Source organism: Protopterus annectens, chromosome 10.part0, assembly GCF_019279795.1.
Source record: "Protopterus annectens isolate FY-2018-M chromosome 10.part0, PAN1.0, whole genome shotgun sequence".
Lineage (NCBI taxonomy): Eukaryota > Metazoa > Chordata > Ceratodontiformes > Protopteridae > Protopterus > Protopterus annectens.
The window spans coordinates 882,222,174-882,247,241 of NC_056744.1; the positions used below are offsets into that span (position 1 = coordinate 882,222,174).

A 25,068-nucleotide genomic window follows, 5' to 3' on the forward strand; every position below is an offset into this window, starting at 1 on the left:
CTTCCACAGCACATACCTCTGGCCATTCCTCCTGTCCTGGATGTTGTGGATGATGTTTTTATGGAATCCAGTCTGACCCCTGACACCCTCCCTCCTGCCCCCAGGAAACCTGACGGGTACTATACTGTCCCTGACTCTCAAAAATGTCTTTTTAAAAATCCGACTGCTGATACTGAGGTCGTCTGTCAAGGACATAAAGGAATCAAAGCAACTTCAGCTAAGAATCCCACCCCCTCAGATAGGGATTCCAGAGCATTAGACAGATGGGGTAAAAAAGTATACACACCAAACAGCCGATACTTTTCCAGCGATAATCTCCTTTATTATCTTTTCAAAGACCTGGTACCTCGGCAATTCGCCTTCAAAGGATCACAACTCAATGCAGCACAATGGCAGTTTTTATATATGCATCAATTAGATCAATCAATCAGTTAATTATATAATTAATTCCAAAAAAGGAGGGGAAACCTTAGTTCCGCGGAGAATATGAACTTTCAAAACGACAACTACAACAAGGGGAGAAACGGAAGAAACGGCAGAAAGGGGCGAAACCGTTATAAATGAAGGTTTGAGAACAACTGCATTTAATAGAACTTGTCACAATGCTACTTCATTAGAGTGTGTTAATTTATCGGATTTGTGCTTAAACCATGATATGTTGAATGTTTTGCATAAGGGGAGCAAATTTGTTCCTACGATTTTCCCTTCGTTTGCTGACATTTACTTAGAAGTGAAAACATTTATTCGTAAGCTCTTATTAAGAGTATACTTTAGGAAATTCATTAATGTGAATGTGAATATGAATGCAAATGAAAATGTTTCTAATTCTGTTGAAACTCAAGATGAAGTTTCTAATGAAATTGATTTTGATGAAAGTTTATTGAATTTGTTTGTATACAATTATGAATATGATGAATTTGACTGTTCTTTTGAAGAAGGTGATGATTGTTCAACTCATCCTAATATTGATATTAGTTCTAATATCAATTATTTGACAGGATATGGCAAGCTAATGATGCCAAAATTTAGAAATGTTAAAAGTAAATTTACACCTACCATTTCTGTACCTGCCATTTCAGTCTTTCAAAAAGTACTTTTAAAAGAGACAGAGTTAATGTTTAAAGAATTTTGTAGAGAGAAAAAACAATTCAATTTAAGTAAAGAAGAATGGCAGGCTTTAAAAAATCTTAAAGAACTGAAATATGATTATGTATTCAAATGTGCTGATAAAGGGGGTAATTGGGTTATTTTGAATAGACCTGATTACTGTGTGATGGTTAACAAATTGCTCTGCAATAGTGAAGAATACACTAAACTTAATGGGGACCCCTTAAAATTTTACAATGAAGAATTATTAACTTTTTTGGAAAGGGGAGAACGACTAGGATTTTTCTTGCATGCTGATGTTAAGAAAATGTATATTAAAGACCCTCTCACACCAATATTATATGCTCTGCCTAAGATCCATAAAGATTTAATTGAGCCACCTGGTAGGCCCATAGTATCAGGGATAGGCTCTTTTTTGGAGAATGTTAATGTCTTTTGGACTCTCAGTTAAAAATTTATCTTAACAGGGTTAGTGCTCACATCAGTAACACTCAAGATTTGATTAATGAAGTATCTAAGATTTCTTGGAATAGTGACTTCTATTGGGTGACTATTGATTTCAAGTCTTTATATACAAACATCAACATCAGGTGGGGACTAGAAGCTATTCATAATATGTTAGGTGAAGGTCCTAGGACTAGTTTTTTGATTTCTTTATTGGAGTTCTGCTTGACTCATAATTATTTTGTGTTCAATGATGAGTATTTTTTACAAACTAAGGGGACGGCTATGGGAGCTGCTTATGCTCCCACATATGCTGTGATATATATGGACTCCTTTGAAAAAAAGTTTATTTACCCCACAGATTTTTTCAAACACAGAGTTATCTTGTACAAACGTTTCATTGATGACCTAATTTTTATATGTAAGGGGGATATATTAGAATTTTGTGAATTTTTTGAATCTTTGAATTTAAATGAACATAATCTCTCATTTTCATATGAGATGAATCGAAATCAAATCAATTTTTTGGATCTGACCCTATTTGAAAGAAATAATATTATTGAATTTAGACCCTACAGGAAAAGTACGTCAGTGAACATGTTTTTGCATGCTACTAGCATGCATCCCCCCCATTTGTTGAGAGCTTTGCCTCATGGAGAATTTAAAAGAATCTATCAGCATACTAGTATAGAATCCGAGTTGGATTATGAGTTAAATGAGGTGTTTCTAAGATTATGTGAAAGAGGGTATGAAAAAAAGCAATTACTGAAAAGTATGAATAATGTTATGAACAAGCATAAAACATTCAGAAAGTTTGAAATGGATGTTTTAGATTTAACAAAACAAGACAGAGATGTGGAAGAGATATTTTTCGTGACTAGGTACACAGCTTTTTCTGAAATATTTGTTTCTTTAATTAAAAGATTTTGGTACCTGGTTTGCGAGGATGACTCTATAGGTGAGCTCTTTCCTCATCACATAACGTTTTCATACAAAAAGGGAAAGAATTTAAAAGAAATACTAAATAATAACCTCTTAATAAAAAGAACTTTTTACACTACTAATGTGGGATCATTTAGATGTGGTTCATGCAGTTTATGTGATAGAATAATCAATGTCAGATCTATTAATAATATTAACCATAACCCCAAGCACTATTTTAATTGTAAATCTATTGGCGTTGTATATACACTTACTTGCAGTTGTAATAACATATGGTACATTGGACAAACCAAAAGAATGGTCAGAGTTAGAATTTTAGAGCATTTAAGGGACATCAGGAATTTAAATCTATCTAGTCCAGTTGCTAAACACTTCTTTGAAGCTCATGAGGGGAAATCAGATAGTTTAAAATTCAGCATTTTGGGTAAGCCCTTTTGTTGTAGAGGTGATAACATTTGTGACAGACTATTGGAGCTAGAAACGAGGATGATTTTGAAGTTCAATACTTTGAAACCTTTTGGTCTTAATTTAGAATTAGGTATTTGATGAATTATTTAATATATTAGTAAATATTTTTGATAATTAAACAAAGAAAATAGTATAATATGTTCACATTTATACATGAGATTACTAATATAATAAAACAATATAATTGGTATATTCAAAAATGTATATATTTTATATGAATATTTGTTTATAAATTATTGTGAGATCACTTTAAACATATACAATAAGTTCTTTTCCCTCCTTTTTTGGAATTAATTATATAATTAATTGATTGATTGATCTAATTGATGCATATATAAAAACTGCCATTGTGCTGCATTGAGTTGTGATCCTTTGAAGGTGAATTGCCGAGGTACCAGGTCTTTGAAAAGATAATAAAGGAGATTATCGCTGGAAAAGTATCGGCTGTTTGGTGTGTTATCTCTTTATCTATTATTGTGCTTTTGCATCGTTTGCTTTATTTAAAAAAGTATACACCTCTGCTACTCTTGCTGGTGGAGCATTACATTGTCAATTCCATATCCTGAAATATCAGCAACACACCATGGAACTCCTCAGACAAAAAATATCTTCTTTCCCTGCTTGTGCAGAAAATAGTTACATGAGTTAATGCATTCTGCAAGTCGAGTAACTAAGCACATCTTACAATGTGGTGTTGACACCCTAGAAGTATCTTGCAGAGCAGCAGTCACTGGTTCTGTCCTTAGAAGGCATGCTTGGCTTAAGGAACAGACCTTGCCAGACCATGTCAAATCCAAATTATTGGACGCATCCTTGCACAAAGACATCTTATTTGGCACCAAGGCTGAAGAGGTCTTAAAAAAGATGGAAGAAGCTAAATCTATGCAGACAGTTAGACTTCTTACAGGTCCAGCCACTGAGGTTCAGTAGGCATTGCCCCTCCAAGCACTGGTCCTTTCCTGCCCCTTCCAGGTCAGCTCAGCCTAGACCCAGGGGAAGCAGGCCCCCCAGACAACAACCCAAGGGAATGCAGAGTTCTAAGCAATGGAGTGCCTCCTGTTCAAAACCAGGGAGTGCAAAGCCACCCCCTTATGGTAAGAGCTCACAGTGACTTTACACTTCCACCCCCTCCCTCTGTCCACCTGCTCTTACCCCTAAGAAGAAAACTCTCCTTCCACACAAGCAACTGAGCCACCATTACCAACAACTGCTGGGTCCTCAACATAGTTTCCAAGGGATACAAATTTTATTTTCACACTCTGCCAACCTCAAAAGGGTTCCCAGATCTTCCCCCAAACCAGTGGGCAGAGGCCAAAAAGCAAGTTCTTTCCCTGCTCTCTCTATGAGGGCACTAGAGCATGTTCCTGCAGAACAGATAGGCCAAGGTTTGTACTCCAGTCTCTTCCTGGTTCCCAAAAAAGAGGGCACATGGCTCCCCATCCTCTATCTATCCATTCTAAACACGTTTTTGGTGATACCAAAATTCAAAATGCTTACCCTCCAGCAGCTTCTACCTATGCTTTCCAAGAATGCTTGGTTAGCCACCCTAGACCTAAGAGAGCCTACCTACACATGCCAATCAGGGAATCATGCAGGAAATACCTACGTTTCAGGGCAGGATCACTGCAGTTTCAGTTCTCTGCGCTTCCCTTTGGATTATCCACTGCTCACAGAGTTTTCAAAAATTGCTTTTTGCAGACAAAGAAATATTCATATTTACCCATACATAAACTGCCTGATTCAGGCAGACATTCAGGAAAAACTGTTAAAGCACCTGACCTTTGTAAAGGGCCTGCTAACCTCCCTGGGGTATACTATCAATGAAAAGAAATCCAAACTATTACCCACACAAAAAATTGTATTTCTGGGAGCAAGCCCGGACACAGCATCTCAGATGGCATTCCTTACACCAGAAAAACAATCCTACCTGATAGTCTACTTCCCCTCAACTAACCACCAGTTCCCAGTTATCCGTAAGGAAAATCCTGCAAGCTGTAGGGTTCAAGGCTCCTTGTATTCTACTCTTTTCTTATGCCAGACTGCATATGAGGAAACTACAGTGGTACCTAAAAAGCCTTTGATATCAGCACTCTCAAGACCTTGAAATTCTTATACCAATGATACCTTGTCTAAGGAAAGATTTTCTTTGGTGGGCAGCAGCATGCTACCACAATAAGGGACTTCACTTCTCACAACCCCATGCCGCCCAGACCCTCACCACAGATGCATCAGACTATGCCTGGGGTGCACACCTGGACAGCAGGTTCATGCAGGGCCAATGGAGCCCAAATCAAATACATCTGCACATCAGCCAAAAAGAGATGTTAGTTGTTTAGCATGCCCTGACAGCTTTCAGACCCTTACTCTCCCCGGGGCCTCTACTGATCAAAACAGACAACACCACAGTGATGTGGTATATCAACAAGCAGGGAAGGACTCACTCTTATCCTCTGTGCAGGCTCGCCATGACCCTTTGGCACACGGCCTCAGCCATGCAACTACACCTGTTAGCACAATCCCTGTCAGGCTCTCTAAACTCTCTGGCAGACAACTTAAACAGAAACCTGCTAGACTGACACGAGTGGCAACTAGACCCAAGAACCTTCACCCTTGTAACCCAGAAATGGGGCATCTCGAAGGTCGACCTCTTTGCCTCCCACTCCAGTCTTCAGCTCAGAAAATTCTGCAGCAGGGAACCTCACAACAAGGCTTGAAATGTGGATGCTCAATCCTTCCAGTGGGTAAATCTCTGTCTATGCATTTCCCCCTCTATCACTCATTTCAAGGGTACTGCTCAAAATAAGGGAGGAAAAACTGAGGGCAATCCTGATTGCCCCAGAATAGCCATGCCAGCATTGGTACCCACTGCTGCATAGCCTGTCACCCCTGCAACCTATCTCAGATCCCAACACTCCTGACCCAGAGAAATGGAGAATTCATGCATCCCCAATTGCAGACCCTCAATCTGACAGCCTGGCGTATTCCCTGACCTCTCCTCAAGCTTCCAGTCTAAACAAGCAAGTTCTAGATGTTATACATGAGGCCTGACGCCCCAGCACTAAAAGTCTTATGCTGACAAGTGGAAAAGATTTTGCACCTGGATCTAGGCTAAGAGAGCTGTAATGGCACAGCCCTTCCTTCCTCTCATCCTGGATTACCTGTCAGACCTACTACACAGGGGTCTATCCTTCTCTTCTATTAAAATTCATGCCTCTGCCATCTCTGCTCATTTCAGCACAGAGCCACCTCTTTTATCACACCCTCTCATCAAACAGTTCCTAAGAGCGTCTAACAATTTGAGGCCCACCCAGAAGAGCTCCTATGCCAGCTTGGGATCTAAACTCTGTGTTAGAAAAGCTCACCCTGCCCCCTTTGAAACTGCAGCTTCAGCAGAGTTAAAATTTCTCTCTTTGGAGATGGCCTTGCTTCTGGCCATCACTTCAGCTAGAAGACTATCAGAGCTGCAAGCACTTATGGCTGTAGAACCCCTCATCATTTTCCATGCTGGCATGGTCTCCCCCAGGACAAACCCATCCTTCATGCCAAAAGTGGTGTCCAGTGTGGCTCTCATCCAATCTATTCACTTGCCCACCTTTTTCCCCTGACCCACAGAACAAGGGGGGAAAGGATTCTGCACTCTCTAGATGCGCACAGACAGCTCAGATTCTACCTAGACAGGACTAAATCTTTTAGAAAAACTGATCAATTGCTAGTCAGCTTAGCTGCATGAGCAGAGGGCAAGGCCATATCCAAACAAACAATTTCCAAATGGGTAGCACACTTCATCAATTACTGCTACAAACAACACGGGAAACCTGCCCCCAAGGGAGTCAAGACACATTTTACCAGAGCAAATTCCACCTCTGCAGCTTTCCTCAGAGGGGTCCCCACTGGGGACATCCTAGCAGCTGCAACATGGACATCTGTTCATACCTTCACCAAGCATTACCCCTTACCTATCTTCTCCAAATCCACCGCAGGCTTTGCCATTGCAGTCTTGCAGGGCATCCTAGCCAGCCCCCAGTCTTCTTGACTACCTCCACCCTTTTCTTCAGCTTTGGGAATCAACCCAAATGTGATGACTGCAACAGTGAAACACGAAGAACATAGTGCAGTTGTGTACACTTACCGTAAATGTAGATGTTCGACTGTATTCACTTTTGCAATCCTTGTTTCCCTCCTTCCATCCCCCTTGTCTTGTCTCTCTCTCTCTCTCTCTCTCCTTACAAGGAATTTTTGGTATGTACTTTCTACTGGTGGTGTTCTTCCACCATAACCTAGCTCCCTTTTGGGGGGACAGTTAGGGCAAGAAAAACTGATGTAATGGTGTCGGCTGCCTGATTTTATACCACTGACCTGATGTCAGTCCTGAATCGATAGCAACCGACACAGAAATACTAAGCCTCTGGTATTCGGGCCAACTGAGGGCTACCCTGGCAAGGATAACCCAAATGTGATGACTGCAACAGTGGATACTCTCGAACATCTACATTTATGGTAAGTGTACATAACACTTTCTATCTTGACAAAACTGAATCTTTCAGCTTGTCAGATCATTTTTTTCATTTCTTGTGAAGGTAAGAAGGGACAACTGGTGTCAAAGCAGAGTTTTTTTTTTTTTTACAAATGGTTGTATAACTTTTTGTGATACTCACCATGACATATCTGTTCCAGGCAGGGTCAAGGAAATGACTCTACAAGGACCTTAACTTCTATGACTTTTTTGAAAGGGTTGGATTCTAGATGTATTCTAGAAGCTGCTACTTGGTCCTCTGTCCAGAATTTTACAAAGCAGTATAAGTTGGATTCCTTCTCAAGGTCTAGATCATGCTTTGCTTAGGACCATTCTCCAGGTGCTGTTGGACTCTTCTCTTTTCACCTCTCAAACATAGTTACCTCTGGCAATCTACCCATGGAGCAGCAGTGATCAATATGAAAAGCCTATTACAGTTTTGTAAGTTGAACTTACCATACCTGTAGATGTTTGAATGATCACTGCTGCAATAGTCACTCCCTCCATATCTCTTTTTGGTGTGTTTTTTTATGCCATAGTGTGGAACTTTATTTTTTGTTATTCCTAGCCTTGTGCTTCTAGGGCTTAGCCTCCATCTTTGTGCTGGCAGGAAAGATCTTAAGGACTTCATGTCCAAACTTGTCTTAGTCAGCTCAGCTTGAGCTGCTTGACAGTCTGGACCCATAGAAGGTGCCCTGAAACTTTGGAAGCTGGCTTGGCTGTTTTATCCTTGGCAGGATGTGACCCATATATCTAAGGCTACTGCAGCAGTGACCATTCATACTACTGTTATGGTAATTTCATCCTACACACTTGTTCTGTCTTGACCACATGAAGTTCGAGTTTCCAAAAGCTTGACCTTGCAAGTACAAATATGACTCTGTCATTGTCCATGTTGGTGTGAATGACCTGAGACGTACCTCCCTGGACTACATGAAAGGAGACAGGAAGGAGCTTTCTGATCTTGTAGCCCAGGCAGGTTTGACCCTAGTCCTGAGTAGCATCCTGCCATCAGGACAAAATGATTGACTTCAACAATTGGCAAAGCTTCTGGTGTCATTCTAAGGGGATCCAGTATCTGTCTGCCTGGGATGACATGATCGACAAACCACGATGCTTTGCCAGAGATGACCTGCACCTGTCACCCTTGGGATTCCGGATACTGGCTAAGGCTCTTGCCACTCCTATAGTGCCTTTTTTAGACAAGATACAAATGACAAATTCACCACCGTAACAGGTACAAGCAAGCAAAATCTGAGGGTAATGCTACTCAATGCTAGATGTCTAAACCTCAAAATGCACTCACTCGAGGCACTCCTTAAAATGGAGAACATCGACATCTGTGCAGTGACAGAGACCTGGTTCAAGGCTTCAGAGAGCACCCCTGCATTACCAGGCTATAATTCATACCACACCTTTTGGCCACCTAACTTGGACTGAAGGACTAAAGGCGGAGGCGTGTCCATATTCATTAAGGATACCCACACCACCAGGCTAGTTGCTCAGCATAATGCATTTGAGATTATCCAAGTGCAACTAACTCTGGGCAAGACCGCAGTGCAAATTGTAGCTTGCTTCAGATCCCCCACCATGGCCCAGGATTCCCACTCCTCATTTCTTGATACACTGGAAAATATTAGAGTACAACCTAACACCCTAATAATGGGCGATTTCAACTACTCCACCATTAACTGGGAAAACTCGTGTACCAACTCTTGTGCTTAACGTTTTCTGGAATTCATAAATTCCAATGCCTTGGATCAACTTATCCACACCCCCACTAGGGGCAGCAATATCCTAGACCTGGTCATTACCAACATGGACAACTGGTGTTCCACACCAGAGGTCAATTCCTCGGTCAGTTCCGACCACAAGCAAATCACCCTAGACATCCACATCCCAGCCCCCCCACTACCCATTATGGAAACCATTTCTCCAAAGCCAACTTCATGCTTCTTAAGACAGAAGTGGCAAACTTCATGACACCCATGCTGATGGACAATAGAGATACGACTGCTGAATCCTATACAATTGAACTTTATAAGTACTTGCACGAGTGCATGGATCGTGCAATCCCTAACAGAACCAAGATGCTATCCTCCAAAAAAGGAAGCCAATCTGGTGGTCCCCTGTTATAAACAAACTCTACAACAGAAGAAAGAAACTGTTGCAAAAAAGAGTAAAATCCCATGATTGGAAGTATTCCGTGGTCAGCCTCAGCAAGAAGATGAGATCCCGCAAAATCCTCCAAAGCTAGTTAGGAAAACAAAATCGCCACTGATTCTAAAGGCAACCATAAAGCATTCTGTAGCTATGTCAAGAATCTCAATGGCAACACTCAGATCTGCTCTGAGTTACAGCACTAAATATACAGAACCAACTGATATTGCCAACATCCTGGCAGATAGGTTCAGTGCTAACTTTACAACTCTCTCATCCCCTAAAGGGCCCATCTGTATACCAGAAGAATGCAAAGTATCTGTAATCATGGCTGCACAGTTAAAATAAAACACTCTTCAAAGCCAAGAACACAGCATCCATGGGACCTGACAACATCCCAGGCTGCGTTCTACATGAACTACAGAACAAATTGGCACCCCACCCAAGTACCATGTTCATAGCCTCACCTCAGGCTCTGTGCCACTGAATGGTGCACAGCAACAGTTACCCACTCCACAAAGGGGGAGCCACCAAGGACCCTGGGAACTACCACCCCATTAGCCTGACGAGCCTGGTCTGCAAGGCTATGGAAAGTATCCTCATGGAACTTATAAACAATGACATTGGTAATCTCCAAACTCTGGACCCTACCCAGTTCTGGTCTGTAAAAGGCAGATCATGTCTCTAAACCTGATAGACTACTTTGAAGTGGTCACCAAAGCTGTAGATGAGGGTAAGATGGTGCACACAGCCTATCTAGATCTCGCCAAGGCTTTCAACACCATCCCCCACTCTGGAATTATAGACACTCATTAAACTAAGTATAAATCCGTGTGTCACAAGATGGGTTGCCAACTGGCTCACTGACCGAACACACACTGTGAAAGTAGCAGACTCTAAATCCAGCTTCAGACCAGTGACAAGTGGAGTACCACAGGGTTCAGTCCTAGGTCCTCTCCTGTTTGGTATCTACTTCTCTGAAGTACAGGCTAACACAGAAGGTCTTTGGCTAACAAAGTTCGCAGATGACTGCAAACTAGGAGCCATAATCAAATCTCCTAATGATGTGGACATCCTACAAAAGGGCCTCACTGAGACAGATGCCTGGTGTCAAAGCCATGGCCTCAAGCTCAATGCCAAAAAGTGCATAGTCATCCCTTTTGGTAAAAACTCTGTACCCATGAACTACCACATAGGCGGTAGTCTACTTAGCACTGAAAGTGTGATAAGAGACCTTGGGGACACAGGTGGACAGTAGTCTCTCCTTTGATAATCACATTGCCACAGTAGTCAGAAAATCCTTCTACGTGGCACACCTCATCACAAAAGGTTTCTCATCCAGGAAAAGAGGTCATTGTTCCCCTCTACTCATCACTCAGACCCATTATAGAGTACAACGCCCCTTTTGGTATGTACCTCACAAGACATCTGCAACAACTGGAAAGGCCTCAGAAATACCTCCCAAAGAGGATTACTGGCCTCAAACAGATGCCCTACACAGACAGTCTCAAAAAACTCCAGCTTTACTCTGTCGCATATCGCCTACTCGGAAGATATCTGAGCCTAACATACAAAGCTATGTCAAATCCAGAGCTTTTGGACATGCTCCACATAATGAAATCCCAATCCCTCTGAGCTACACTCTCTAGGGACCTAATCCTTGTTACCACAATAAACGGAACATGCTGGAGGGATAGATTCCTGTCTCAGAGACTTCCCATACTCTGGAACAAACTACCTGTCTATATCAAACAAAGCTCCTCATTAGCACTCTTCAAGAAAAATCTTGATTGGATGGGAGATAGGAAATTCACCCCGGGGATCACTTCTGTGGCTCTGCTTGACAGGGGCAGAGGAGAATAATTTTCTTGGGAGGCAAAAGCCAGGGTACCGTTTGGCTAGGCCTATATAGGCCCTAGGGCCAATAGCCTAGTACCTACCTGTAAACCCATATACATATAAATGTGTGTATGCATGCGTGTGCGTGTTTTCTTTGCTTCATTTCTAGCATAAATACTTTCATAGAAATGTTGACAGTTGCATTGTAACTTAATTTAACAGTTATTTTGTTTTGAGACCTTGTTTATTGGGCCTAGCTTGCATGTTCCATGCAGTTACGAAAGCCTCTTAAGGACACACAAGCTATGGCAGAGACTTAATGTCATTTCACAGTACCAATTGGCAAGATAATTTTTAAACCATCCAATTGAATGTTTATAGAATCCTTAGGTCTGAATATGAAACAACAGGATGTTATGGTTTACGATACTGAATGTTTTTAGTAGATCTATGAATACTGCACTTGCAGGTTTGCCTTTAAGCTATTCCTGTTCTGTTTTTTTTAAACATTTGTCACTTAAGGCATATTCTAACTTACATTAATATAAAAGAAAACAGACCATATTAACATGTTTCTAGTTACACAGATTACACATACATCATATATGTTCTTTTTTTATAACTGTCATCAGTATATTACATAAATTGCTGAATTCTTCCTTTCCCTTAAATCCCCGTCCTCCTCCTCTGAACATTATTTTGCGTGTATTGTTCCCACCATTTCCATTTATTTCTATGCAATTTGCTCTTTCCCTTTTCTAAAGATCACACTTACAGTTATTTTATCTATTACATAGTCAGTACTTCAAATACAGCTAGTTTAGACTTTGATTTCTATTTTCTGGTAACTGCTTTTTTGGTAGGCACCAGAATTAAATTTAACAAGGCCTTATTACATCCTGGTAGTTCAGATCATGTGTTGCAGCTCACAAAAAAAAAATAAAAGAAAAGAAAATAATTTAATTATTTGCACCCATTAGCTCACCCTAACATTTCTGACTAGAGTATTCTATAGGGAATTTTTTAAATCTGCCAACTAATTCCACTCCCAAAACATATGTTCCCAGATGCCCCTTTCTTCAATTAGACATCCAATATTAGCCATATAATTGAAATTATTTGAATTTGAATCATTGGGGTATAAAAATACCTATGCAAACACTTCCAAGTAAAAATCCTAAACCTTTTCGTCTTTGTTGCATAGTTGGGAGTCCTACGTATGTCCTCCAATTGTTCCCTTGTAAATTACTTATTACTTATCCACATTTCTTCCTAATCTTTTCTAACCTCCTCTGATTGATTGTTATAGTTGTCATGCAAAATCTTATATAGCCTGCTAATTATCCCATTTTTAACATCAGCTGCTTTTCTAAATTCAGTTAAAAACTCTACCAGAGCAGGTCTTTTAATTAGGATTCCTCAATCCCTTTCTCTTTTGATACTGCTAATGGCATGACTGAAATCATTGTCGCAGTATTTTTAACATATGGGTTTTCATCCGCTGACCGTACAACCAGGGTACTGAAGCTTTACCTTCCCAGGTGTCTACATGTCTGTGTATACAGACAGACGTATGCATGAGTACTCCAGACTATTTCGCCACTGCCCAAGCACAGGTCGTGCATTTGTTGGACTGATGTTTGGGTTGTCGGTACCTTTGCTTAACTTTTTCATATTTCAGGTAAGTGCCCCATGGGGGAACATTCGTATATTCGTGTATTTTGATTGTATAGATAACTTTTGTTACATGTCAGCTAAGAGGGCAAGTGCAGTAGGCAGATCACATACAAGGACTTGCATATTGCCTTTTTTTTATTTAGGTCTGGAACATGACTACAAAATCTGCTTCATCTTCCATTCATTTGTTCCCAACACCCTTATGTCAAGGCTTTCCACCTTTAACACTTTTGAAACTAAGTGACCTGACCCAAACAAAAATGGCAGAATCTTCATCATCTGACATTGCCCTTTCACCACAGAAGAAACTCAAAAAAATGAGAGATGACCTGCAGCGTTGCATCTCCTGAGTTGTATGCACCCGCTGAGGTTGCAGAACCTGCTGTCTGCAGATTTCCTCTGAATTACCTGCTACTGACATGGTGTTGAAGGCTGGTATGGCGCTGAAGCCCTGCAGATGGTGGATGTTCATTATTTCAGAGGGTCCACACACAGTTCCTCAAACCTAGTCAGGAGAAGAGATTTTAGGCACTCTGAAGTGCGCCAGTGTTCCAAACCTCCAAGACTAATTCTTGTGGATATCACATATAAAAAGAAAAAGAAGAAAACTAGGTATGTGACCTCCCCTACAATTTCCAAAGAAAAAAGAATGGATGAACTTATACCAGGGTTTTGTGTCACAGCTGCTGCAGGCCATTCCACAAAGACACACAAGATTCTTCTTTCTCTGAAGAGGAATAGGATCCAGATTCTGGTCATTCCCTGGAATATTCCTCTGAAGTTTCTTTGGTTCCGGGGTGCTCCTCCTCCCCTACCCATAAGTCCCTATACTCCACCCTAATACCTCAGATCTCATTTGCTGCTGAAGACTTCAGACATGTTCTTGAGGTCTCATCTCTTGGCATGTTTTCTTACTAGATTTCAGCCTTTTTCTTGTTTTGCTACTGAGATTTTTATACTTTCTAGCCTTTTATTAGAGTGTGTATTTTGATAGGAGTTAGGTTTGCAGCATAGATAGTTGTATAGTTAGTTGATAACTGGTGTAAAATAGTAGCCTAGTATAAATATCTTTGATTTATATTAAGTTTGTTATATAGTTCGATAAATCTTGAGTGTTATTGTTCTATCTGATAGTTCTTAATACTTTTGGTGTGGTGGTGTTCCTGTAGTTTGGAATCTGGATGTTTGTGATATGTTTTTGCAATGTTGGACTCGTAAGGTTTTCAGAAGTACTCTCAATGCGAGCACAAGCTGCCCACTCACAGTCAGATTGTAAGTCTTGTGCTTTCTTTAGTGCTTGATCTCCTCAAACAAGGAAAGAAAGTTATAGCTAAAGACCTACCCCCAACAAACAAGTGCTTCAACTTCATCAGGTTCTTCTTTGACCAGTGTTTCTCCAGCCACCATTTTGGACAAGTCTAAGGCCAAGGAGACATCTAAGGAAAAAGACAAGAACAAAGAAAAAAAGAAGGATAAACCTGAAAAAAGTGGAAAATTTGTATCTTCTGTTCAGGAGATGTTCTCTGGATCCAAAGGTACTGGTCGGACTGGATACAAAATCACCTTATGTGTCTGAACTGACAGTTTCTGTGCTCCATTCCTGTACTACTTTGCCCCGGTTCTCAGTGGAAGGTGAGCCCAAGGCTGTACTTCCCAATCCTCCAGGAAAGGAGATACTCTAGACCACTATCATTAACCTCTTCCTCACTGTCATTCTGAACTCTTATGGCACATGTTGTTGACAGGATGATGATGTTTCTCAGGACGCAAGTCCAACTTTAGGTTCTCTCAATAATGTCCACTGGGAACATGCTGAGTATTGGTCCAACCTATCCACCGCCCTTTTCTCTCCAGTGCCAGTCCACCTTATGGTATCAGTCCCCCCATGCTGGAACTGTTCTGTCTGGGTCCATCCTCCACTGACGCACCTTTGTTGGTGTTGACCGGCTTAGTTTGACCTTGACAGCATCCCTGTCTCACTCACCTATGAGCTCTGATCATGGAGAGACTCTGAACTAAAGTTTCGGTGCTAGGGTTCGAGGGGATGGGTGGACACCAATGTTATCTGAGCTGTCCCTACCACTCAGAGCCTTGGCTTTTGATAGCTTGGATTAGAGACTGACTTCAGAGTCAAGGTGCATCAGCACCGATATAGCTCCTTTGTTATTGGACAGGGATAGGTCCTTGGAGCCAATTGCAGCTTCGGCCTTCAAGGCTTTCCTTACAGTCCTAGTTATGCCTGAGGATAAGGCCCCTACATCCAGTTTAGTGCCATATGAAATCCAAGAAGATTCTGCCACTTCTACCCCTCCATGTCAGACAGGAACAGTTGGAACCTCAAGCTTCTGATATCCCATGCTATATTAGCTCCCAGTCTGGTATGGAACCTTCTGATCTCCTACCAGAAACAGTTCACAAGAAACAGACATCCAAATGGAAGCACATAGTCTCATCTCGTGAGTCGTTCATGGAAGACACTGATTTGGATGATGGTGAAGGGTCTCCCCACTCCCCCTCGGAAGACATCACCTTTGGCAAGATCTTTGAGTTGATGAAGCAGGAGGGAGTAGTCTGTCCAGGATACTTCACCTGATGAGTCTGTATTCTTTGAAGCTGTTGGTTTTGGCTCAGCATCGTGCTGCATGGTACCACCCATTGACTCCTTATCTGTCTTTTTGCTCAATAGGCATGGAAGGACACTGATATGGTGGAACTATACCCAGAAAAGCAGACAGGATTGTACAGCTCCAAAAAAGGGAAAACATTGGAGCAAGTGACCCTAGTAGCAGCGACCACATAAAAGGAATTATCTGAAGAAAGTTCCTCTGTTCATCCTCCAGATAGGGAGTTTATGGCGATGGACTCATTTGGGAAATGGACTTACACCTCAGTGACTTTAGTTCTCAGATAACTGAACTACTTAGCTCATGTTACTATGTTCCAGAGAGATTTAACCAAGAAACTATCCAAGTCTGTTTTGGGTATTCTTGCCTGTAGGTATTCAGAAGATGGCGGACTTCCAATTATCTACCCTACAGTTGATCTCCAGCATAGCAATGTGACTGCTCTCCAACACAGTTGATGACACAACCAGGGGTGAAGGCACTAGCATCACTGTGTACCTTCGTGTTGCATCTGCCTTTTTGACTTTGCAGAAAACTTTGACACCCTTCATAAATGCACTTTAAAATGGATCCATGCTTTTTGGTTTCAGACACACTTACTAGAAACCAGTAGGATGGCAAGACTCTCTTTGCAGTGGGAATTCATTTTTCCACCCCACAGAGATCCTTCTGTAGGAATCAGAGGATGGGGAAAACGGTGTTTCCGTAAATCAGAGTTCTTAACATGATTCTCCTGGTGATAGACTTCCTTGTGGCAGATGTAGTGGTAGCTCAAACGGGCATCGCCTTAGGGGGCAGAAGCAACTGCATATCCAGGACTTCCACAGTCCTTTTTATGAGAAGCCCTAACAGCACTGTGGAATATTTGCCCGACTGCTGCACTGTAGAGGCATTCAGGGGTGCTTGTCTTGCAGCCACAACACTGGCAAAGTGTAACCAAAGATCTGTGGTTGCTAAGGATGATTTCCAGAGACTAATCAATTCTTTTTTCTCTTCCTGCTCAGAAAATGAGGAATTTCCCAAATGTTCCACTCAGTCAGTGGAAACCAGCAGCCATAGAAGTTTCAAAATTACTAGAAGCCTTAGAGCTGGTCCCCCAAGACCAGTTAGTATGCAGAGTCTATTCAAGGTTCGTTTTAGTGCCCAAAAAAAAAAGGGACGGACGGACCTCATAGCCATTCTGGAGCTCGGTCACCTCAATCTGTTTGTAAAACAGACAAAAGTCTGGATGGTCACGATTCAGTCCATATTGCCTCTCCGGGTCTACTTCACGTTATCGCATGTTGAAAATATCGAACGGCAATAATGTCATAAATGCCATATATCGAAAGTGTTGTTACGGGATTATGGTACAGTGGGGATGAGAAAATTTGCCCTTTCCTCACTGTAGTGCGATCTCGGAGTTGGTATATATAATTAGCGGGAGGTGTGGGGGGCACAGCCCCCCACAAGAACAGTTTCGATGTACGGCATTTTCGATGTTTTTGCCATTCGATATTGTCATCTTTTGACAAGATAATATAGACGCGCCTCTCCTGAGGAGAGATGACTAGATCTGATGCATAGATCTCCAGAACACTTGCTGTCATGTGAAGATGGGGAAGCGCTCCAAGAGATTCCTCCGTTTCTGGCTGGGAGTCTGTTACTATCCGTTCAGAGCTCACATTTTGGTCTCAACACAGCCCCCAGAGTATTCACCAAGATAATGACAGTGGTGACCGTGCACTTGAAATTTGATAGGAATCCATGTTTTCCCCTACCACGAAGATTGGCTAACTGCTACCTCCGAGCATCTGTTGCTATGCCATCTGGATCTTGTGCTCCAATTGTTACAGGATTTAGAAATAGCAGTAAATCTTCCCAAGTCTCATCTGACATGAACCCAGTAAATCGAATTTATAAGATGCCACCTCAATACCAGTCTACAGATCACCAGCCTTCCCCATACCAGGGTTTTATTGTTATGTCTAACTGCCATGCGAGTCCATCATCACTCACCTCCAGCGAGCTTGATCTTGCAACTTCTAGGCGTAACGGCTTCCATGATGCTGACGGTTCCAGTGGTCATGTACCAAGTGAGAGTACTCTTGTGTACTCTAGCAGTACAGAGGTCTCAGAACATTCACCCATTACATGCAAATATTTGACTCACTCAGATCTGCAGATGACACATTGCTTAGTAGATTGTATCCTTATCATAACTGAAGGATGCCAGTTCCACATTGGCTTACCTGTAGCAGCAGTAACCACAGACACCTCTCTTTTCAGGTGGGGGGTGGACTTCAAAGGGAAGATTGTCCAAGGTACATGGTCACCCATAGAGGGCAATCTTCACATCAGAGAATCTGTTCCTCCATGGGACATAACCATTATGTGTCAGGCTCTAACTCAACCCCCTTTTGAACCTGCGGCCACATTAGGTCTAAAGCTCCTGACATGGAAAACAATTTTTCTGGTGGCACTTAGATCAGCCAGGCGGATTTTGGAGTTATAGGCACTTTCATTCAAACCTTCCTGTCTGGTGTTTCATGAAGACAGAGTTTTTCTTGAGATTTAATGCATCCTTTTTTCCTAAGGTGGCATCCAAAGCAAACCTAAATCAGTCAATAAACTTAACAGTATTTTTCCAGATACTCAGACAAAGGTGACTACATTTTGCATATGTTAGAGGTTTGTCGTCTGCTCAGATTCTGCCTTCATAAAATGAAACAGTTCAGGAAATCTGATCAGTTATTTATTGCCTTCTGAAAGACAACGTTAAGTAAAGTTGTTGCCAAAGTTACCCTTTGAAGATGGTTGTCAGACTACATTTCCTTTATTTATAAGAAAAGCAGTTTGTCTCTTCAGTCTAAGCCTAAAGCTCCTTCCACTAGAGGAATATTAACTTCAAGAGCCTTTTCTATAAGGTTTCCCATTGATGACTTTTGTGCTGCACTGGGATTGTTCCACAGTCCATACATTTGTGTCTCATTATAAACTGGATGTACAGTCTAGATCAGACTCTTCTTTTTGTTCCACCATTCTCAGGAACGTTCTTCCTTGATACCACCCAGATAGACAGCTTGAGAATCTGTCCCATGTGTTGGATCAGATGAAAATCTACAACACTGGATACAAAAGTTATGCACTTTCTATAGTGATCCATGTCTGATTTTAATCTGGTTCAACTTCCTTCCCCCTTTCTAAATTGATACATGAGTTTGGGGTGACTGGGTGGTTATTACTCAACTCCCTCTGACTGTTGCTTTCTGTCCCTCTCTGTATTTCATTTGCCAACTATTATCATATTTACTGTGTTGTAAATCATTTATGTTAGATGGGGGCAAACTTGATCTGAGATATTAGGATAGATTACAGGGACTTGTAGGGGAGGAGCCCTGGAACTGAAAAGCTTCAGTGTTGGTGCTGATGTCGGATCTGACAAACCCATGTGTTGAACCGGATAAAAATCAGATAGTATGGATCGATCATTATAATAAGAACATAACTGTTGATCTGATGGTGTCATTTTCATTCATTCCTCAACTGATGGGTCATTGATCCGACTTGGATTCCACTCAGCTGCATTTTCCAGATCCCAAGATCCAACTATTGAGCTTCTCCCTTAACCTGGAATGCCCCACCAGTCTAACATACCTTAGATCATGTTTGCCACCATATTGGTACAGATGTGGAGCCTATTGTTCTCTAGCTATTGGTGTATTTTAGGAGAAAAACATTGAGGTTTTTTTTTTATAATTTCCTTCAATACTCTACTCTTAGTAATTATTTCACCTCCCTTTATTCTATTTGTCGATTCTTTCTTCTTTCAGTTCTGTTAAGACCATGTTATTTCTTTCCATTATCGGTACTTTGGCTTTCTTCTCTTTACCTCTTTCTACTGATTTTAGGGTACCCTTGACTGCCATTGTTGGTAGTTTTTTCTTGATTAAAAAAATAGAATGCATTTTGTATTTTTTTCATGCTAGTAATTATTTTCCCTTTTGGGCCTTCCCCTTTAGGATTAGAATACAAGGATGACTGGCAAACCAACTGGTTTCGAGTGCATCTCCTGTGGGCAGAAAATACCTAATTCAGATGCCCACAAGGAATGCGTCTACTTCTTGGGCACTGCCCATTTAGATTCAGATAGTTCTATTTGTGCTGGTTTCAGTACCAGGCCACTCACTGATGGACCCAACCAACTATTTTTAACTGGTCTCCTTCTGTCATCATCATCTTCATCCTGTATTCCAGATGCGGCTCAAACCCCCACTAAGACGTCTGACAAAAGGAAACTGGCTCTGTTCTCAAACACAAAGATTCTAGGAAAAGATCACCTCATTCTTCAACGTCTTTGGCTCCATCCTTAGGGCCACCATCAAAAATGTCAAGAAAAATGGATCCAACAGATATGGATTCTACTCCTTGAAAGATGGAATTGCCTTTGATCCAGTCACCTCTTCATTTGCAGGATCTGATACATTCTTGACTCCCTTCAGTTTTTTGCAGGAGTCTCATAAACACTTGAGGCTGCTGTCCACTAGGTCCTCCCGCAGGTGTCCCATGAGTTTGTCTAAGGCTGAAGTGGATGGATGATGAGGAAATTCTCAGAGCTCAGATCCAGATGGGGTTTTTCCATCTACTAGCCCTTCTATAGTTTCTTCTTCTATGGTTCAGCCTTTGGTTTTCTCGCCCCTGGATTTGCGAACCTGGGGGTGTCCTTGTCAGATCTGAAGACTGCTCGTTTTTCGACTCTGGTCAGTTCCCTGAGCCATTCTTCTCCAAGTGTTTTGGAGTAGGAAGATTCTTAGAGAAAAAGCATTGGCACTGGATCGGGGAATCAGGATTGACTCTGAAGTTGTCTGAACCATTCCTGTGAGCTTTGGCTCTGGACAGTTTGGGTCTGACTCCATTCTTGGGTGGACAGCTTAGAGGAATTCAGGGGTTGACAGTGCAGGCAGTGTTTGCTACGATACCTCTTGCTTTGATCTCCCATGTGAATTCTGCTTTTTAGTGTGATGAGAGGGCTTTCTCCTTAACCTACAGAAAGGACATCCCTACCCTCTCTGATCATATACCTCTATCACCTTTGGGTCTTGGCTCTGAGCCTCATTCTTCTAGTCCACTGGGACAGCCAGCACATTCAAATGTCCTGCCAGTCCCTCTGGACTCCCTTGTCACTTCTGATACTTCAGCAGACCATCCCACTGAGTTCCTCAGTAGAAAAAATGTAAAAGGAGACACTTTGATTAATGAAAGTGAAGGGTCCCTCAGATCTCCACCTGAAGATGTGTCCTTTGGAGACATTCTTGAACTCTGAAAGCAAAACAGTGGATGTCCTTCAAGAATGCAACTGCAGTCATAACATGTGGGTTGTCCTGCCTCAGGCAGCCCTCGGTCGGCCGGATTCCAAAGTCTGGGTCCGATGTCGGCTGATGTCACATTTCTCTCCGACGTCAGAGCGGCTGGAGTACATAAGCATCAGCCGACGCCATTTTCTTTAGTATTTCTTGCCGTGCGGTGCCCGAAGCAGAAGCAGTTCGCAAGTGCCGGTCAGTCAGCTCCTGTATTCTTCGATACCGAAGTCATCAAAAAAGCTTAGTACCCCGTTGGGGACCTTTTCTTGCCTCAGCTGATGTCAGAAATAACTGAAAAAGTTAACAATTGTCTTTCTTGTGGTAAACAAATACCTCATAAGGATTTCCACTCTTACTGTCTTCCTTGCCTGGGCCCAGACCACGACGTCTCGGCCTATGTAGCCTGTGCTCGCTTCAACAAGCGCACTCTCAGGCGCCGGGCGGAGTTCGCTGAAGACTTTTTTGCCGATAAATTTGCTTACACCATGCCGTCGGATCTTCCGACATCGCAAACTCCCAAAAAGCGAAAAGACCGGGACCGACATCCTCGGCCCACGTCTACCACCGACTCCATGCCAAAACCTAGCGCGAGTGCTCCGGTTCCCCCTGAGACGGTCTCTCCACCGCTCCAAACCGAAGACACCGCATTACCGACAACTCCGATTCCGGACATCACTCCGCCAGTTATCGATTTTCCTCCGGATACCGAAACCGAGGAAATGCCCGAGACCATTGCTGTAGACAAGGTCACTCCTGCACGTGGAGCTGCCAGGCCTCCTATGGCCATGTCTATTAAGGCCTACACTAGGGCTAAGGCAGCCAGCAAAATAAAGCACATTACTTCTAAATCCTTACCTCAGCCTACTCCAGAGACACAAATTATGTCCATGGCTGCTGATTTAATTTCCATGATTAGAGGTTCACAGGCCCATCCTGAGAGAGGATCCCAGCCTCCTTCTGATAAAAGGCCCTGGGTTGAACCCTCTGAACCTATTCCTTCAGATGAAGACTCTGAGGGCTCTGTCCACTCTGATAGCCAGGAAGAGCTCTTCCAGACCTATGAGGACTCGGATGCAGAAGATTCCATTCCCTCGGCCTCCCCTCCTGAGGATATTTCCTTTGGGGAAGTTCTGCACACCATGAGGGAACATTTCAAGTGGCAAGGTCAGGAATATTCTGATTCTAGGAAACGCCTGAGGACTTTCCTTAAGAAGCCCCAGCACAGGCCCTTAGCTATTCCTCCTGTACTTGATGTTCTGGATGATCTTTATTCTGACTCTTGTGCTACCCCTGATTCTCTTCCTCCTGCTCCAGCCAAGCCAGACAGGTATTACAGGGTCCCAGAAACTCATTCCCATTTATTCAGGGCCCATGCTGCTGATTTGGAAACTATTTCACAGGGGCCTAAAGGAGTTTCAGCCTCCACCTCTAAAAATCCATTGCCCTCCAACAGGGAGGCCAGGTCATTAGAGAGATGGGTAAAAAGGTTTACACATCCACTACCTTATCTATGAGAGCTTTAAATTGCCTTTTTCATATGTTACAGTATCAGGATTACCTTTTAGAAGATTTACAAAAAACTTTAGCCACTCCTGATCCTTTAGACAGGAAGACTTTGCAGGAAGCTGTACATAACACTCAGCAAGTAAGCAATCACTTCCTGCAGTGTGGATATGATGCACTGGAAGCTTCATGTAGGGCAGCTATGACAGGGGCAGTCATTCGTAGACATGCTTGGTTAAAAGATCAACCTCTACCAGATCATGTATAAGCAAAACTTCTGGATGCACCTTTGGAAAAGAACAAGCTTTTTGGTGCAAATGCTAAGGATGTGTTAAAGACCATCGAAGAGAAAGCAAAATCAGTTCAGACGGTGAAAGATTTCTTACAAATTCAACCCCCCAGATTCAGTAGGAATTGGCCTTCTAAAAACTGGTCCTTTCCTAATACAGAAAAGTTTCAAAGGGGTAAGAACACTCGTGGCCGAGGAAGAGGCCAATACAGAGGCCCTTACAGGGGATGACAATGGCAGCCAGGAAACCAAAGAAGTGACGCAGGGGTTTCACCTGCCTCACAACCACAATCTCAATGACTTTCCTCTACTACCGCCTACCAGGGAACAAATAGAAGCTCCCTTGGGCGGGAAATTATCTCTGTTTGCAGAAAATTGGCACAGACTGACAAAGGACAAATGGATTTTGGACATTATAGACCGAGGGTACAGGTTTCATTTTCATACCTTACCAAGAAAACAAGGCACGCCAAACCTACCACAAAACCAGAGGGCAGAGGCTATCAAACAAATCACTCTGCTGACTCGGATGAAAGCAATAGAAAGAGTCCCACAACAAGAACAAGACCAGGGGTTTTACTCAAGACTGTTCCTTGTTCCAAGAAAAGAATCTCAATGGAGACCAATACTGGACTTGTCCGCATTAAACACCTTTCTCATAGTACCAAAGTTCAAAATGCTGACTCTACAGCAACTCCTTCCCATGCTGGGCAAGGGGTCTTGGCTGATTACTCTGGACCTCAAGGAGGCATACCTGCATGTCCCTATCAGACACAGCTGCAGAAGATACCTCAGATTTCTTGCAGGACCAGAGCATTATCAATTCTCAGCATTGCCATTTGGCTTATCTACTGCACCCAGAGTATTCACAAAATGCCTGACTTCAGTAATTGCTCATTGCAGGCTCCAGGGGATACAAATTTACCCATACCTGGACGACTGCCTCATACAAGCGGACGACAAATTGATGTTGACAAAAAACCTGGATTATGTCATACGATTACTTCAAGCTCTGGGATACACAGTCAACTTCCAAAAGTCAAGACTGCAGCCATCCCAGCAAATAATCTTCTTAGGAGCCAAACTAGACACAGCCTCTCAGATGGCGTACCTGACAGAAGACAAGCAAGAGAAGTTAACTCATTACTTCAAAGGTTTAGCAAAACTCACCCAGATGACTGCAAGGAGATTCCTACAGGCCTTGGGTTACATGGCATCTTGCATTCTCCTGGTTCCATTAGCAAGACTACACATGAGAAAGCTTCAATGGTACCTAAAAAGCATTTGGTCTCAACACAGCAACAACTTGGAGACAATCATACCGCTCATTCCATGCCTACAAAAGGAATTCCTATGGTGGGCCTCGGTGAGCCAGGCAAACACAGGTATGTCATTCAAAAAACCACAGATAACACAGACCATGACCACAGACGCCTCAGACCTTGGATGGGGGGCGCACATGGAAGGCAGGTGTATACAAGGACAATGGTCTCCAAAGGAAACACATCTGCATATAAATCAAAAGGAAATGCTGGCAGTAATGCATGCCATCGAGGCTTTTCAACACCAACTCCAGCAAGGCCATTTACTGATAAGGACAGACAATACCACTGTGATGTGGTACATAAACAAGCAAGGGGGCACCCACTCTTACCCCCTTTGCAGGCTGACAATGCATCTTTGGGAGAAATCACTGAGTCTAAACATCCAGTTACAATCCCAGTTTGTTCCAGGAAAAGACAATGTGTTGGCGGACAGCCTAAGCAGGAATTTCACAGACCCACACGAGTGGAGGTTACATCCGAAGGCCTTCAGACAACTCACTTCGACATGGGGCAAGCCAGAAGTGGACCTATTTGCCTCTCATCTCAACCATCTTCTACCAAAATTCTGCACAAGGACATACCATCCAAAAGCTTGGAAAATAGATGCCCTCTCAATCAACTGGAACTCACTAACAATCTATGCATTCCCACCTCTGCCACTGATGACCTCAGTATTACTAAAGATCAAAGCAGAGAGACCCAAGAAAATCATAATAGCTCCGGACTGGCCAAGGCAACACTGGTACCCACTACTACGGAGCATATGTCACACCAGGAGGTGGGCCCTTCCCCAATGGCCTCTACTTCTGACTCAACACAACTTCGAAACAGTGCATCC

At 42.6% G+C, this 25,068-nt stretch overlaps 1 protein-coding gene across 1 annotated transcript in view; it reads left to right on the forward strand.

Annotated features, from left to right (window-relative positions):
• The first annotated feature begins 1,836 nt into the window (after positions 1-1,836).
• CCDC18 (coiled-coil domain containing 18) overlaps positions 1,837-25,068 on the forward strand; it is a 2,776,331-nt gene continuing 2,753,099 nt past the window's right edge. Inside the window, exon 1 of the mRNA XM_044086821.1 lies at positions 1,837-2,432. Within this exon, the coding sequence (XP_043942756.1) occupies positions 1,837-2,432 (596 nt within the window). The remainder of the gene's footprint in view (positions 2,433-25,068) is intronic.